General features: G+C 38.6%; 1 protein-coding gene and 1 long non-coding RNA gene across 2 annotated transcripts; both read right to left on the bottom strand.

The window, feature by feature from the left end:
* Window positions 1-79: 79 nt before the first annotated feature.
* LOC147764107 (uncharacterized) lies at window positions 80-1,449 on the bottom strand. The gene is made up of 2 exons (XR_015331734.1): window positions 1,154-1,449; window positions 80-823 (listed from the first exon to the last, which is right to left on the bottom strand). It is a non-coding gene; the product is annotated as an uncharacterized LOC147764107 (long non-coding RNA).
* Window positions 1,450-1,648: 199 nt separating this feature from the next.
* On the bottom strand, window positions 1,649-10,206 carry LOC106178477 (uncharacterized). The gene is made up of 3 exons (XM_013561669.2): window positions 9,683-10,206; window positions 2,944-4,380; window positions 1,649-2,559 (listed from the first exon to the last, which is right to left on the bottom strand). The coding sequence occupies exons 2-3, from the start codon at window positions 4,323-4,325 to the stop codon at window positions 2,037-2,039; spliced, it is 1,905 nt and encodes a 634-aa protein (XP_013417123.2). The 5' UTR covers window positions 4,326-4,380; window positions 9,683-10,206; the 3' UTR covers window positions 1,649-2,036.
* Between the last annotated feature and the right edge of the window lie 611 nt (window positions 10,207-10,817).

Genomic DNA, 10,817 nt, shown 5'->3' with positions numbered 1-10,817 from the left:
AATTTATTTTTCGAATACGCTTTTTGTTTTAATTTCCCTTTCGCAGGAGACATCAGTATAAAGCAATCAACAACAGCAGTTAACTAAAATATGACCTTTAATTTATATTTACTATTTACAAAGATGACATTTTAAGGCAAAGTTTTTTGTAAGAGATGTGCCATTAATTTTGATAACATTTTGTTATTAATAAACCTGAAAATACAAGTATGTTATTTCTCAAATGTGTTAGTTGAGCAGAAAACACACTTTTGCTCTACTCTTTGTTCGTTAGATTATTCACTCCGTCTTTAGCACCACCATGTTTTGGGTATCGAGATTACCCATCTTTTTTTTCTTCTAAACACTTTTTCTCAGAGTTTTCTTCCCTTTATTTGTTTATCTCAAACTTCCCAAGCGCAATAGATTGCGTCAATGAAAGATGCATGAGGTATGCGTGTTAGTGTTGACGGTTATACCGTTGTTGGCTTCACTGTCAGATCGCCTTCATGACTTGTTATGCTAATTCACTGAAAGTGTAATCTACTTTTTATCATTCACTATGTCATCGCGTAACTGAGTAACGGTGGCCATTCTATTTCTCCGGCATTGATTAATACTGTTAAGTTCACATTGAACAAGACTCAGTTCCTGTTCAATTAGCTGTAGATCGTGTCGCAGTCGACGATATTTTGAGAAAAGTTCTCTCTGTTCGTTTATCAGTTGGTGAAGGTATGTTCCTTGTCCACTTCTACCTGAGGGATGAATTGACCTGACCGGGGATCCAGAGTCTCGGAGAAGTCCTGGCATTGTCTGAGTCCTCCGTGTAATCTGCGCTCCTAACCTGGAGGATATATGAATAAATGTGTAGGCCCTATTGCTTTTACAGTATAGCATTATTCAGCATACTGAGCAATATGATAGGTATATGTGGTACTACGGCTCTTTGTAATAAACTGTATATGAGATCCACCACCTATATCCTTACGGAGGTAATTTTGATAAATGAGCCAATCTAACTCTGCAAATACACGTGCATTGACAATGTCCTTGTTATCATTGCCGTTTACCGTTACTTTTGTTTGATACGAAGCGCCCGCCTCCTTTGACAATATCTGCTTCATATACATTTAACAATATCCGTTTCTGGTACTTTAGTACCCATAAAACTTACCCTTTCTTTTCTGTTTGCTTCCTTTCCTTTCCTCACTCACTGACACGGATGTGAAATCAATGTCTTTATTTCTCTTGCGTTACGCTTGTCTTTATTTCTCAATATTGAAAATCATATCATAAACGGCATCAAATCAAGCTGCTCTCTTTGTGTTTAACTGTATGGAATGTATACTGAAACACCTGGATCAATGGATCACTGTGCGAAGAGAAATATTGAAAAATCGATCAAAAGTACATTATTAAGAAGGCTGGGTCATTGCCGCACATTATTAAACACGTGCACAATCATCTGATTACTCAGATCTAGAAATGGTAAAACGTGGAACACGTGACACTAATAAGTTGTTTCATTACGTTCTATGATCTGTTTCGTTTTCTTGAGTAAATATATGAATGTATTCGGATTTCCAACAATCCATTATGATCAAATAAAGTAAAACAAACCTTTATCGGTTTATAGTTTATTTACATAGGCACCGCTGCATACGTATTCAGTTGTTTAACTTTGCAATTTTAATTTAATTTTTAATTTTTTGCATTAAAATTTGTAATTTTGTCAGTTAATGATAATGCTTTCCTATTGGTGGTTTCCCTTATATGCATCAAACGAAGAGTCATACACAATCTAGCAGACATCAATGGAATAAATATATAAACAGTACATAAATATTTATTGTTCAAGCCACGTTGTAATACGAACATAGAATCAGTAGCATATTATATTTAAATCCCTTCACAATAAAAAGGTTCTAAATACTACATGTATGTAAAATATGTACTGTGTTATATGTATATATTTACACAGTGCTCACTATGAACGTGGACCAGGTAGTGCTAAATTAATTGCCATATTTTCAAAAAGTTCATTACTGCCGTTCGGCTTACCAAAAGAATTTCAAATTCTCGGGTGCCCTTCTCCTTGGCAGAAAGTGCGGCACAGGTCCACAGGCATATGATGACCAAGCGCTTGTTAAAGGACTTATTTGGTTAATGTTGTAAACTCCTGCTTTAGAAGGTTGCCGGTAGCTTGGAAGGACCTTGTAAGGCCTGACAAATGCCAAGTCCTTGGAGCTCCATGGTATTTTTCCATGCGCGTATCCCTGTGTACTTGACATGTTCGCATGGGTGACCGAGTTTTGGTTAATTTTTGTGTGCGGCAATTCGGTATACGGCCAATATTGAATTCTGTTTGAAGGGCATGGAACAACGTTTATTCGTGGAAGCCGACGATCTTGTTTTTCTACCCAATGTCCCTTTGAATCCAAAACCTCAGAATTGACTGAAGAATATCTTGAACTTTGTTGTGGCATATTCCGTTCCCGTATTTTCTGCTGCGCTATACCATTGCTCTGGAAGAGGTGTGTCACTTGCTGCTGGTTAACATTCTGCTTCTGTGTATCTGGCCTGCAATAGAACACAAGTTATTTACGTAAATGACCCACAAACAACATTCATTTATTCATCTGATGTACAATCGGCACTTAAATTACTAATACTCCCTTTACACTGGACGGCGTCCTCTCTGCGTCCTTTCTGCGACCATAAAATTGCCATCGCTGTGGTCGTAATAAGGACGCACGAGCATTGATTTGGTTTTAGAATGAATGCTCAATGATCGGCCAGTTGTCGGCACGTAAAGTATTATTTTGTTTTTTTACTCTCAAACGGGGCCGTATTGCTGGACGTAGAAAGGACGCCGTCCAGTGTAAAGGGGGCTTAAATAGAATTACCTAACCCTTTTTCTAGGTGAATATGTATAGGCTTCTAAATTTGAAAATACTGACATACCCTCTGACTGCTTCCACTAAAATCTTCTCAATGCGTGCCGCATGGTCAAGGGCCTGTTGCCTGTGGATCACGTTGGCGGCATAGTTAAGATGCCATCGGAGCTGATTTTTGAACGTGAGCACGTTGTGGAGGAAGAGCGGGCCCTCTGCGTGTATTCCAGTAGACGTCAACACGTCCTCGACTTCCAGGTTGACGAAGCAGGTATTTAGGATCTTGTCCAAGTTGCCGATGTTAGACAGTGTAAAATAGTTGGGGTTGCGCCCTCCATCTTTCTGACTATCAGCTACCTTTCTCAAGTAGTCATCCCTGTTCCATACCTTGTCACCGATACGAAGCAATGTCATGTGGTCGTTTGAGACCAGAGCCGAGTGGATCCTTTGACTGTTCTTTCGTGCGAACCCCCAGAAAGTCCCCCATTTGGGTACCTTGAGGGTGGTGTCCACTGTCAATACCATATACCCAAGATGCTGGGGTTCCAAAGGAGGCTTGCAGAAATGGCGCATGTTCACTGGATGAAGGGTTGGCATTAAAAGTGACTTTTTCTCGTTTGGTTGGATTATGTCCCGAAGTGATAACGCAGCGGCGGCGGTAAGGGCACCATGAACGGTAGTCCTCTCGCGCTTGCACTTGGCAAGCAGGGTCTCAGTATCAGTTTTAGAGAGGTTGAAAGCAACCATTCGTGTTTGGGATTTGACCGCTGGATTCTCTGTCACTAACGCCGGGTACCGCTCTAGGAAAAGGTTCTTGCCCGGCAGATAGTTCTTTTTAGCCATCCCGACTAATTTGAATACGTCCATGCAACGAAACACAGAATCTCTTGGTGGAAGCTGATGTTTCATTGACAGGAGGAGCGGGAGCGGAGTCCAGTCGTCAATTTGTTTATTGGACATGGAGCAATCTGTCATCTCTACAAACTCCTGCAGAAGCTTAGCCACTGAAACCCCATCGGCGATGCTGTGATGGAAGGCAAAAAGCAGTGCCACCCTCTCATCATCATTGTCACTGCTATCCTTGGTGTTTGGGTTTGTTAGTCTTAAAAGTTTCACCCTCCACAAAGGTCCAGCTTCAGTGTTAAATTTTGTGCCTAAAAGCTCTTCATTGACAGCTTGCCAATCGTCAGTAGTGAAAACTTCAAAGTCAATTGAGTTCGTTTGCATCGGTTGAAATTGTCGAGAATCGCCAGTGGAGTTAATCTTCATACGCAAAAGTGGGTGTCTTTTCTGTAAATTAAGAAGGACGTTCCTGACATCGTCCCCCTCCAGCATCCCTGACACTTTCAACATCAGCGAACACGTGAAGATGTAATTGCCCACTGACTGGTGGGCATCCATGATGTCCTCGAATGTGCTAAGCGCTCGTCCACCATCTTCAGCAAGCGCCATCTTGATTCCCTAGCTGCTGGTCCCGCAAGATATCATGTAAAAAATTCGAAGCAACCTAGAAAATAATTGATATTGGTTGAAATGTATAGTTTTTTATATATGATCAAGAATGAGATATTGATTTTATCATCTTGCATCTAGCTCTATGTACCGTGATATTTTACAAAACAAGAGATTTCTTTTAAATTATCGAAATGAAATAGTGACATAAGTCGCGACGTAACATTGTTCACGCCGTGCGTTAAACAGTATCGGGGTTTTGAAACGGTTATGATATAGGCCATGCATGACGTTTGAAGAATTGCAATACAATTTCTGAAGAGTTTTATAGTAACCGCTTACTTTGTCCCAAAAAGATAGACACGGTCGCCATCTTAAACCTAAATATGTCCTTTAAATTACTACCAAATTCTGACAAACCGTTTGTCTTTACAAGGAGATACTTAGGTTATCACTGTTCATGTCTTAAAAGCAGAAACAAAAAAGTTATCCACACACAAGCACGGATTCAGGGTTTTTGTCGAGGGCAAAAGTCGATTAAAAATCCCACCTTAAAAGGGAGTTTATTTTTTTCCTAAAAAAAAACGAAATATGATTTATTCGAGAGACCTCAATCATGAAGGGTTCCGCTGAGCCCTCCGTACGCACTGTGAAGCCAACCCTAGTCTGAATGCTCGCACAACATAGACATGCCTTTTGTGTTTCTTCGCTGTATTATGGCTATTGCAACCACCTCAGTTTTTCATGTTTATTAGCTTTAATTTAAAGCTTAGAATGACCGCTGTTTGACAGCGTATTAGTATGCAAAACTACAATTTAATTCAAATCAAACACAAATTATGCTCCAATTGGGCATCTTGTTTTATGCCGAGAGGGCATAAACGTGGAAATTATTACCAAAGGCCATTGACTGGGATTTTTATGTTCTGCCCCACTTCCTCTCCATATCTATCCTTTTGCTAAGAAAATAATATTGAAAAAAATATGTTAGAGGGTAAAGTATTTTCCAGTTTTGATGTGCATTTTTTTTCATTCCCCTTGGGGAGGGCGCCGTGCAGAATCCGCCATTTTGTTCTATGGCAAAGGGGTGGGCGGATCCCCAATACAACTATGCTGTGCACAACATGGTAGCATACTAAAAAGCTTCCAGCTTTGTAACTATTAGGCCTACAAGGAGTATGGTATTTGTAAGTCCCCTATACAAGAACAATTCTTACGCTCAGATTATTTCAGATGCAAAATTGCACGAACGCTGCAAATACCTGTATGTCAAAAAGAAGACCGTCACTCAGTCTGGACGTCCAGAGGAGCCATTTTATTCCCAGCTTAACACTGCTAGCCCATTGAAGCCACTGAAAGACCGGCTTCACGCACGCTTGCTCTCTAACATGCACCGTTATCGAGCCCCATTGTGCCGTACATATTTTAGATATCATTTACAAATTGTGCACTTCTAAAATAAGTAAATATTCAAAGCTGTGTGGTTTTCTTCTCTTATTTTTATGATAAGGGGCATCCACTACGCGATTCCATGGCAACCACGATGAATTATAGGCGTGTTCAATTCATGATGGTATTTTTAGAAATGGAAAGACACTTGCGGTATTTAAATGGTGAAAACATCATTTGTATCTGCAAATGAATTAGTAACGGTGTTTTAAATTATTCAGACCACTAGCTGTATACTGATAACGTGGGTATAACGTACAAATTATGTGTGAACTTCTAAAGTTGGAGAAAATTTAAAGTCCTTGGAGACCAGTATGAAGATCCTTCCAGTGGATGTTTGGTTTTGAAAGCACTTTAAGTATTTCATTACGGAGTTTAATGTCTAATGGCAAAATATTTATTTTTCAAACATTGCTGCCATATATCTCAAAATATAACTTTCTTGCTTGCATTTGACGTATGGCAGGGAACAAATCGACAATGACTACACACCCTTTTTTTGTCCAAATAAAAGTTTTTGTTTCCAAACAATCCGTAATTTTAGATGACAATCCTTATGCGAAGAAGAAATTCAGGCCTTCCCAACTACCAGACTCGGCACCCACGGGTCCAGTATAAACCGGTTTATCAGACCACACTACCCGTTTTCAAGGTGTGTGTCAGATCGCATTACAGAGTATCAGCCACCACACCGATTTTGCCTGGTGCGCGATGTGATAGCAATGATCCTAAGCGGGGTTGGAAAGTAGTGCATCTCATCTAGATTCATGCGCTGCTGCAATTTTCTCTGTTTATGCTAAAATCTGACAGTACCGCACTTTTTAACATAAAATTTAGGTTCGGACATAGCCAATGATGTTTTGTAAATAAGAACTTGCAAACTTATATATTAATTTAGAAAAGTAGACCTAATTTTGATAGCAGAAGCATATTCTGTCGGGGGTTAAATATTTTCGTGACTACCGGGATGGACGAGATTGAGGGCAGGGGTAATCCTAGAGAGGGGTGAGAAACGTCCATTGTTCTCGTCAGCGAGGCTGTCCTTTTTCAGTGTTTGTACGCACGGACAGAAAACTTAAGTATTGTGGGAACGTTACTAATGAAGCCACTGGTATAGTACTAGTAGACATCAGCCTGTAGTCTTGAACAAGCGCCTCGATGACGAGTGAACAGTTGTCAAAAACAAAAGACCCAGGTGTGGTAGTTCAACTACTGTTGATGCGTGCCGCAACGACCAAATCTAATTGCCCCTCAAGGTCACAAAACAATAACCGGTACTGACGGCTAGGCTCGTCTTAATCATATAAGTAGCGCGTTTCCACCCCCTGATTGAGGGAGTCGTCTGTTGTATTCATGCGACTCCTACTTGACGAAAACGAGGCGCGATACCCGGATGACAGGTAGGCTTACAGAATTTGTGATAGGGTATGATACTCTTTTATGCGATCTGACACACACCTTGAAAACGGGTAGTGTGGTCAGATATACCGGTTTATTCTGGACCCGTAGGTGCCGAGTCTGGTAGTTGGGAAGGCCTGAAATTTAAAGTAGAAAACGTCAAATAATTTGGAAACTTTTAATCAATATTTCTCCCAAAGATGCATATCCACTGATATACGGTAACCCGATAAAACTTCAAAGGGAAATGTGTCTTGCGTCAGTCAGGACTCCCCTGTTTTAAATCTGCGTGGCAATGCATTACAAAACTTTCGAGACACGTTTAGCGTCAACAGGTGTTGGATAAGTGACACAGCTTTGTCGCACCGATCTCGTGCCCATTGTCTGTCCTCACGCACGTTGGACAGATCACGCGAGAAACAGACGGCTCAGTCACCGATACCACGCTGTCGTGACTCCCTCTCGAAATATGATCGACCCCTTTCCAGTGTCGAGATTTTATAAAATGCCCATTATTTTGAGAGAAAGATTTTGATAAAATAGCCGCTGTCTTTTGATGAAATGTCGCGCTTTTTCGACAAAATGGGATTCGATCAAGCATGTAAAAATTTCCAAAGATAAAAAAAGACGAATGATACATGTAAGGTATAGAAACTTATTATCAGATGAGAAAAACATCATATTTGTTTACGCTTTTTGTTGATTATTCTAAAATGTCATTGTGACAAGTTTTGGTGCATTCTATACTCGCTACTTTTCACTGATAACTACTTTGAAATTTAAAAACAAAAAGCGATTTTTAATTTTTTTTCACATCTTGATTGCCTTTATTGACCTCATTATCTTTTAAAATCAACAAATTTTACCTTATGTGTTAATTTAAAATCGGTTTTGTTCTCAGTTATCTGTTAAAACAGCCCACAAAAATTAATATAATGATATTGTAAGTGTGGGAAAGAGGTTAGAAATCCGCAAAAATAGTAGTAAAATGAATTAATGATATGGCAGTTATAAAAATAGGTTGGATTGCGCAAATGAGGATATAAGCAACAAACAAAGAGTTGATGGGAACTCTGAGACTAAGGTTGCAAATAATTTCTTTTTAAAGATCAAACAAACTGGTTTTCATTGCGGTGTTACAGGAACGCTTCTTTCTCCTCTACTTGTTGAAATAATACCTAGTTAAAACATCCCTTATCCCCCCTTCAGGGCAATGCTGGAGTAATGCAATCATACTTAGTTTGATTACGCAGAAAAAAAATCTTTCTTGCTATTTGACCCTCAATAAAGCTTTGTATTTTACATTGTGTCAATTATATTGATCTTCCTTTAGAGAAAAAGTACGGGAATGCATTTGTACACAAAGGCAACTGTGGCATTGTTTTGGTACTGGATGCGAGGACAGAGGCGCTCGCATTCCGCACTGCGTTCATTCGCACACTCGATTACACGGGAAGAAAGGCAAACGTAGAGCACTTCAGAAAATACACATCCACAAGATTTTCAGGGAGAAATCCGTGCCAGGTCAGATGGGGTCAATGATGATGATGATAATTGAGAAAAACAAATCTCGCCAGGATTTTCAACGCATTTTTTAAATCAAAGTTTTCAGTTTAGGCTGAAAATCTACTTTGATATTCGATACATTATTCTTCAACATATTACCTAGTTATTATCAATTTAATCTCTTTTATGTTATAACTCTTCTGATGAAAAAAAGTTGCAGAGCAGCTGCACGGATTGGGTTGTAAACAAGGTCTTGCACTCTATGCGCTATTGTATTTAGACGGAATACCGCAGTAAAGATGCTACCACACCAGATCACGCGGGTCAATGTTTTATAGGGACATTAAGCCGCCGATTTTAATGTCTCTACCCAGGCGTATAGTAAAGGCCACTTAAAGAAACCAAGTTGAATCAAGATAAAGCACGGTTCTAGCAAGAAAAATAACATCTTTAACACGCGAATTATCACCAAAGTTATTCGCATTGTTTTGTAAATATCTGATGGAAAGCACGAGTAGCGTGGAATTCAACCAAAAAGAAAATCTTAATGGCCTTGAGGTTGTACTTTATCTTGTCATAATCAATAAAATCTATCGAATTACTTCAGCTTTTTTTTATAAACTGCATTTTGCGCAGCGCATAGTGGGAATCTTTTTTGAACTTATTATCTTGCTTGAAAAATCTTTTTTTTATTATTTCTTTTTGCGTAGTTATTGATTGTAAGAAAATGAAATATTAAGTAAGAAAATCATGCCAACCTTTAAGGGACATATACAACGCTGTTGTTACCACTAAATATATACATGCATGCCTGTTTGGGGTGGTGATTTACTGTTCATAAAATATGAGGCGTCAGATAACATTATACATTATAAATATTATACAGTCCCAAAGCAGTATCTATAAGACATAATCACACAATATATAATTAAAGGAAATAGGCCTATACTAAGAGACACAATTAAAAGATACATCACCCACTGAATATATATTAACTTCCCTACCTTCAAGTTGGTATTCTTCTTTCATTGGACCTTCTCGTGGGCTGTGTTGTGATCTTACACTTGCACCGAGTCCCCTATGCTCATGCTATTAAAAGGAGGCCAAATCAGGAGACCCCGCCCCCTGTCATTACGCCGTCAAAGCGCATGGTATTCCTTGGTTCATATATTTTGACAGCCAGGGCTATTTTGATATCACTTTGTATCTGCAACAGTGCTTTCCTGACATCAATCTTTTGCATCATCAGACCATGATCAATAAAACGACAGCTCCGATCTTACCTTGGTAGCGCTTATTTTCCATTCCGACACGTGGGACAGCTGGAAAGAAAAAACAGGAACTACTCGGAAGGGCTTCATGTTTAAGTTTATTCGTGTGTCCTGTACTTGATATTTACCCTGATATCACTATATTTTCATTATGGCTCGATTCCCAGCATTGTTCATTTAGAATAATTTATCATTTAACGACTATAAATTTCTCTTTTCTTTTGTTTTAAAATTTATTGAGTAATAATAAATCTAGAAAAAAGTTAATCGTTTTTTTAAGGAGACTAAGTGATTTTTACCCTGGGCGTGATGTTCGACCCTTCATCCTTTATCCATTAATCACCATTATACAAGAGACAATCAAAACAACTGCACCTTATCAATATATGTTTGGGTTTAACAACTAGATAATTTTCCCATTTCCATTATTCTAATGGCCAAATACTCACTTTTTTTTCATATGCGATAATTGGAAAACATATAAAAGAAAAAGAACGACAGTGAGGATATTTCTTTACAAATAAGAAAACAGTATAGAATAAGAAAAAAAATTACCGTTACTCTTTTGCTATTTTATTAAACATATTATTTCATTTTGAAAAAAATATTTAGAATTAAATTGAATGACTTTTTTCAAATGGCGCACAAAATCTCCGAATGTTATACTTTGCTAACATCTATGCACTTACTTTTAATACGAGATCATAATTATCTGTATAAATATTCAATTTGACTCCTTCGTCTGAAGTAGTGAGTTTACTTTTTTGCGTAATGCGTAAATGTTCAGACACTTTGTTTTTGGAAGTAATCACTGATAAAAATTAATTCAGGATGAAAAATCCCCCATATTGCCTTAGGACATACTTAA

The sequence above is a fragment of the Lingula anatina genome, chromosome 1 (assembly GCF_051362555.1).
Source record: "Lingula anatina isolate TDL-2025a chromosome 1, LinAna3.0, whole genome shotgun sequence".
NCBI classification, from domain to species: domain Eukaryota; kingdom Metazoa; phylum Brachiopoda; class Lingulata; order Lingulida; family Lingulidae; genus Lingula; species Lingula anatina.
Note: the sequence above shows the minus strand (reverse complement) of the source record. Positions and strands in the feature narration are given on the sequence as shown.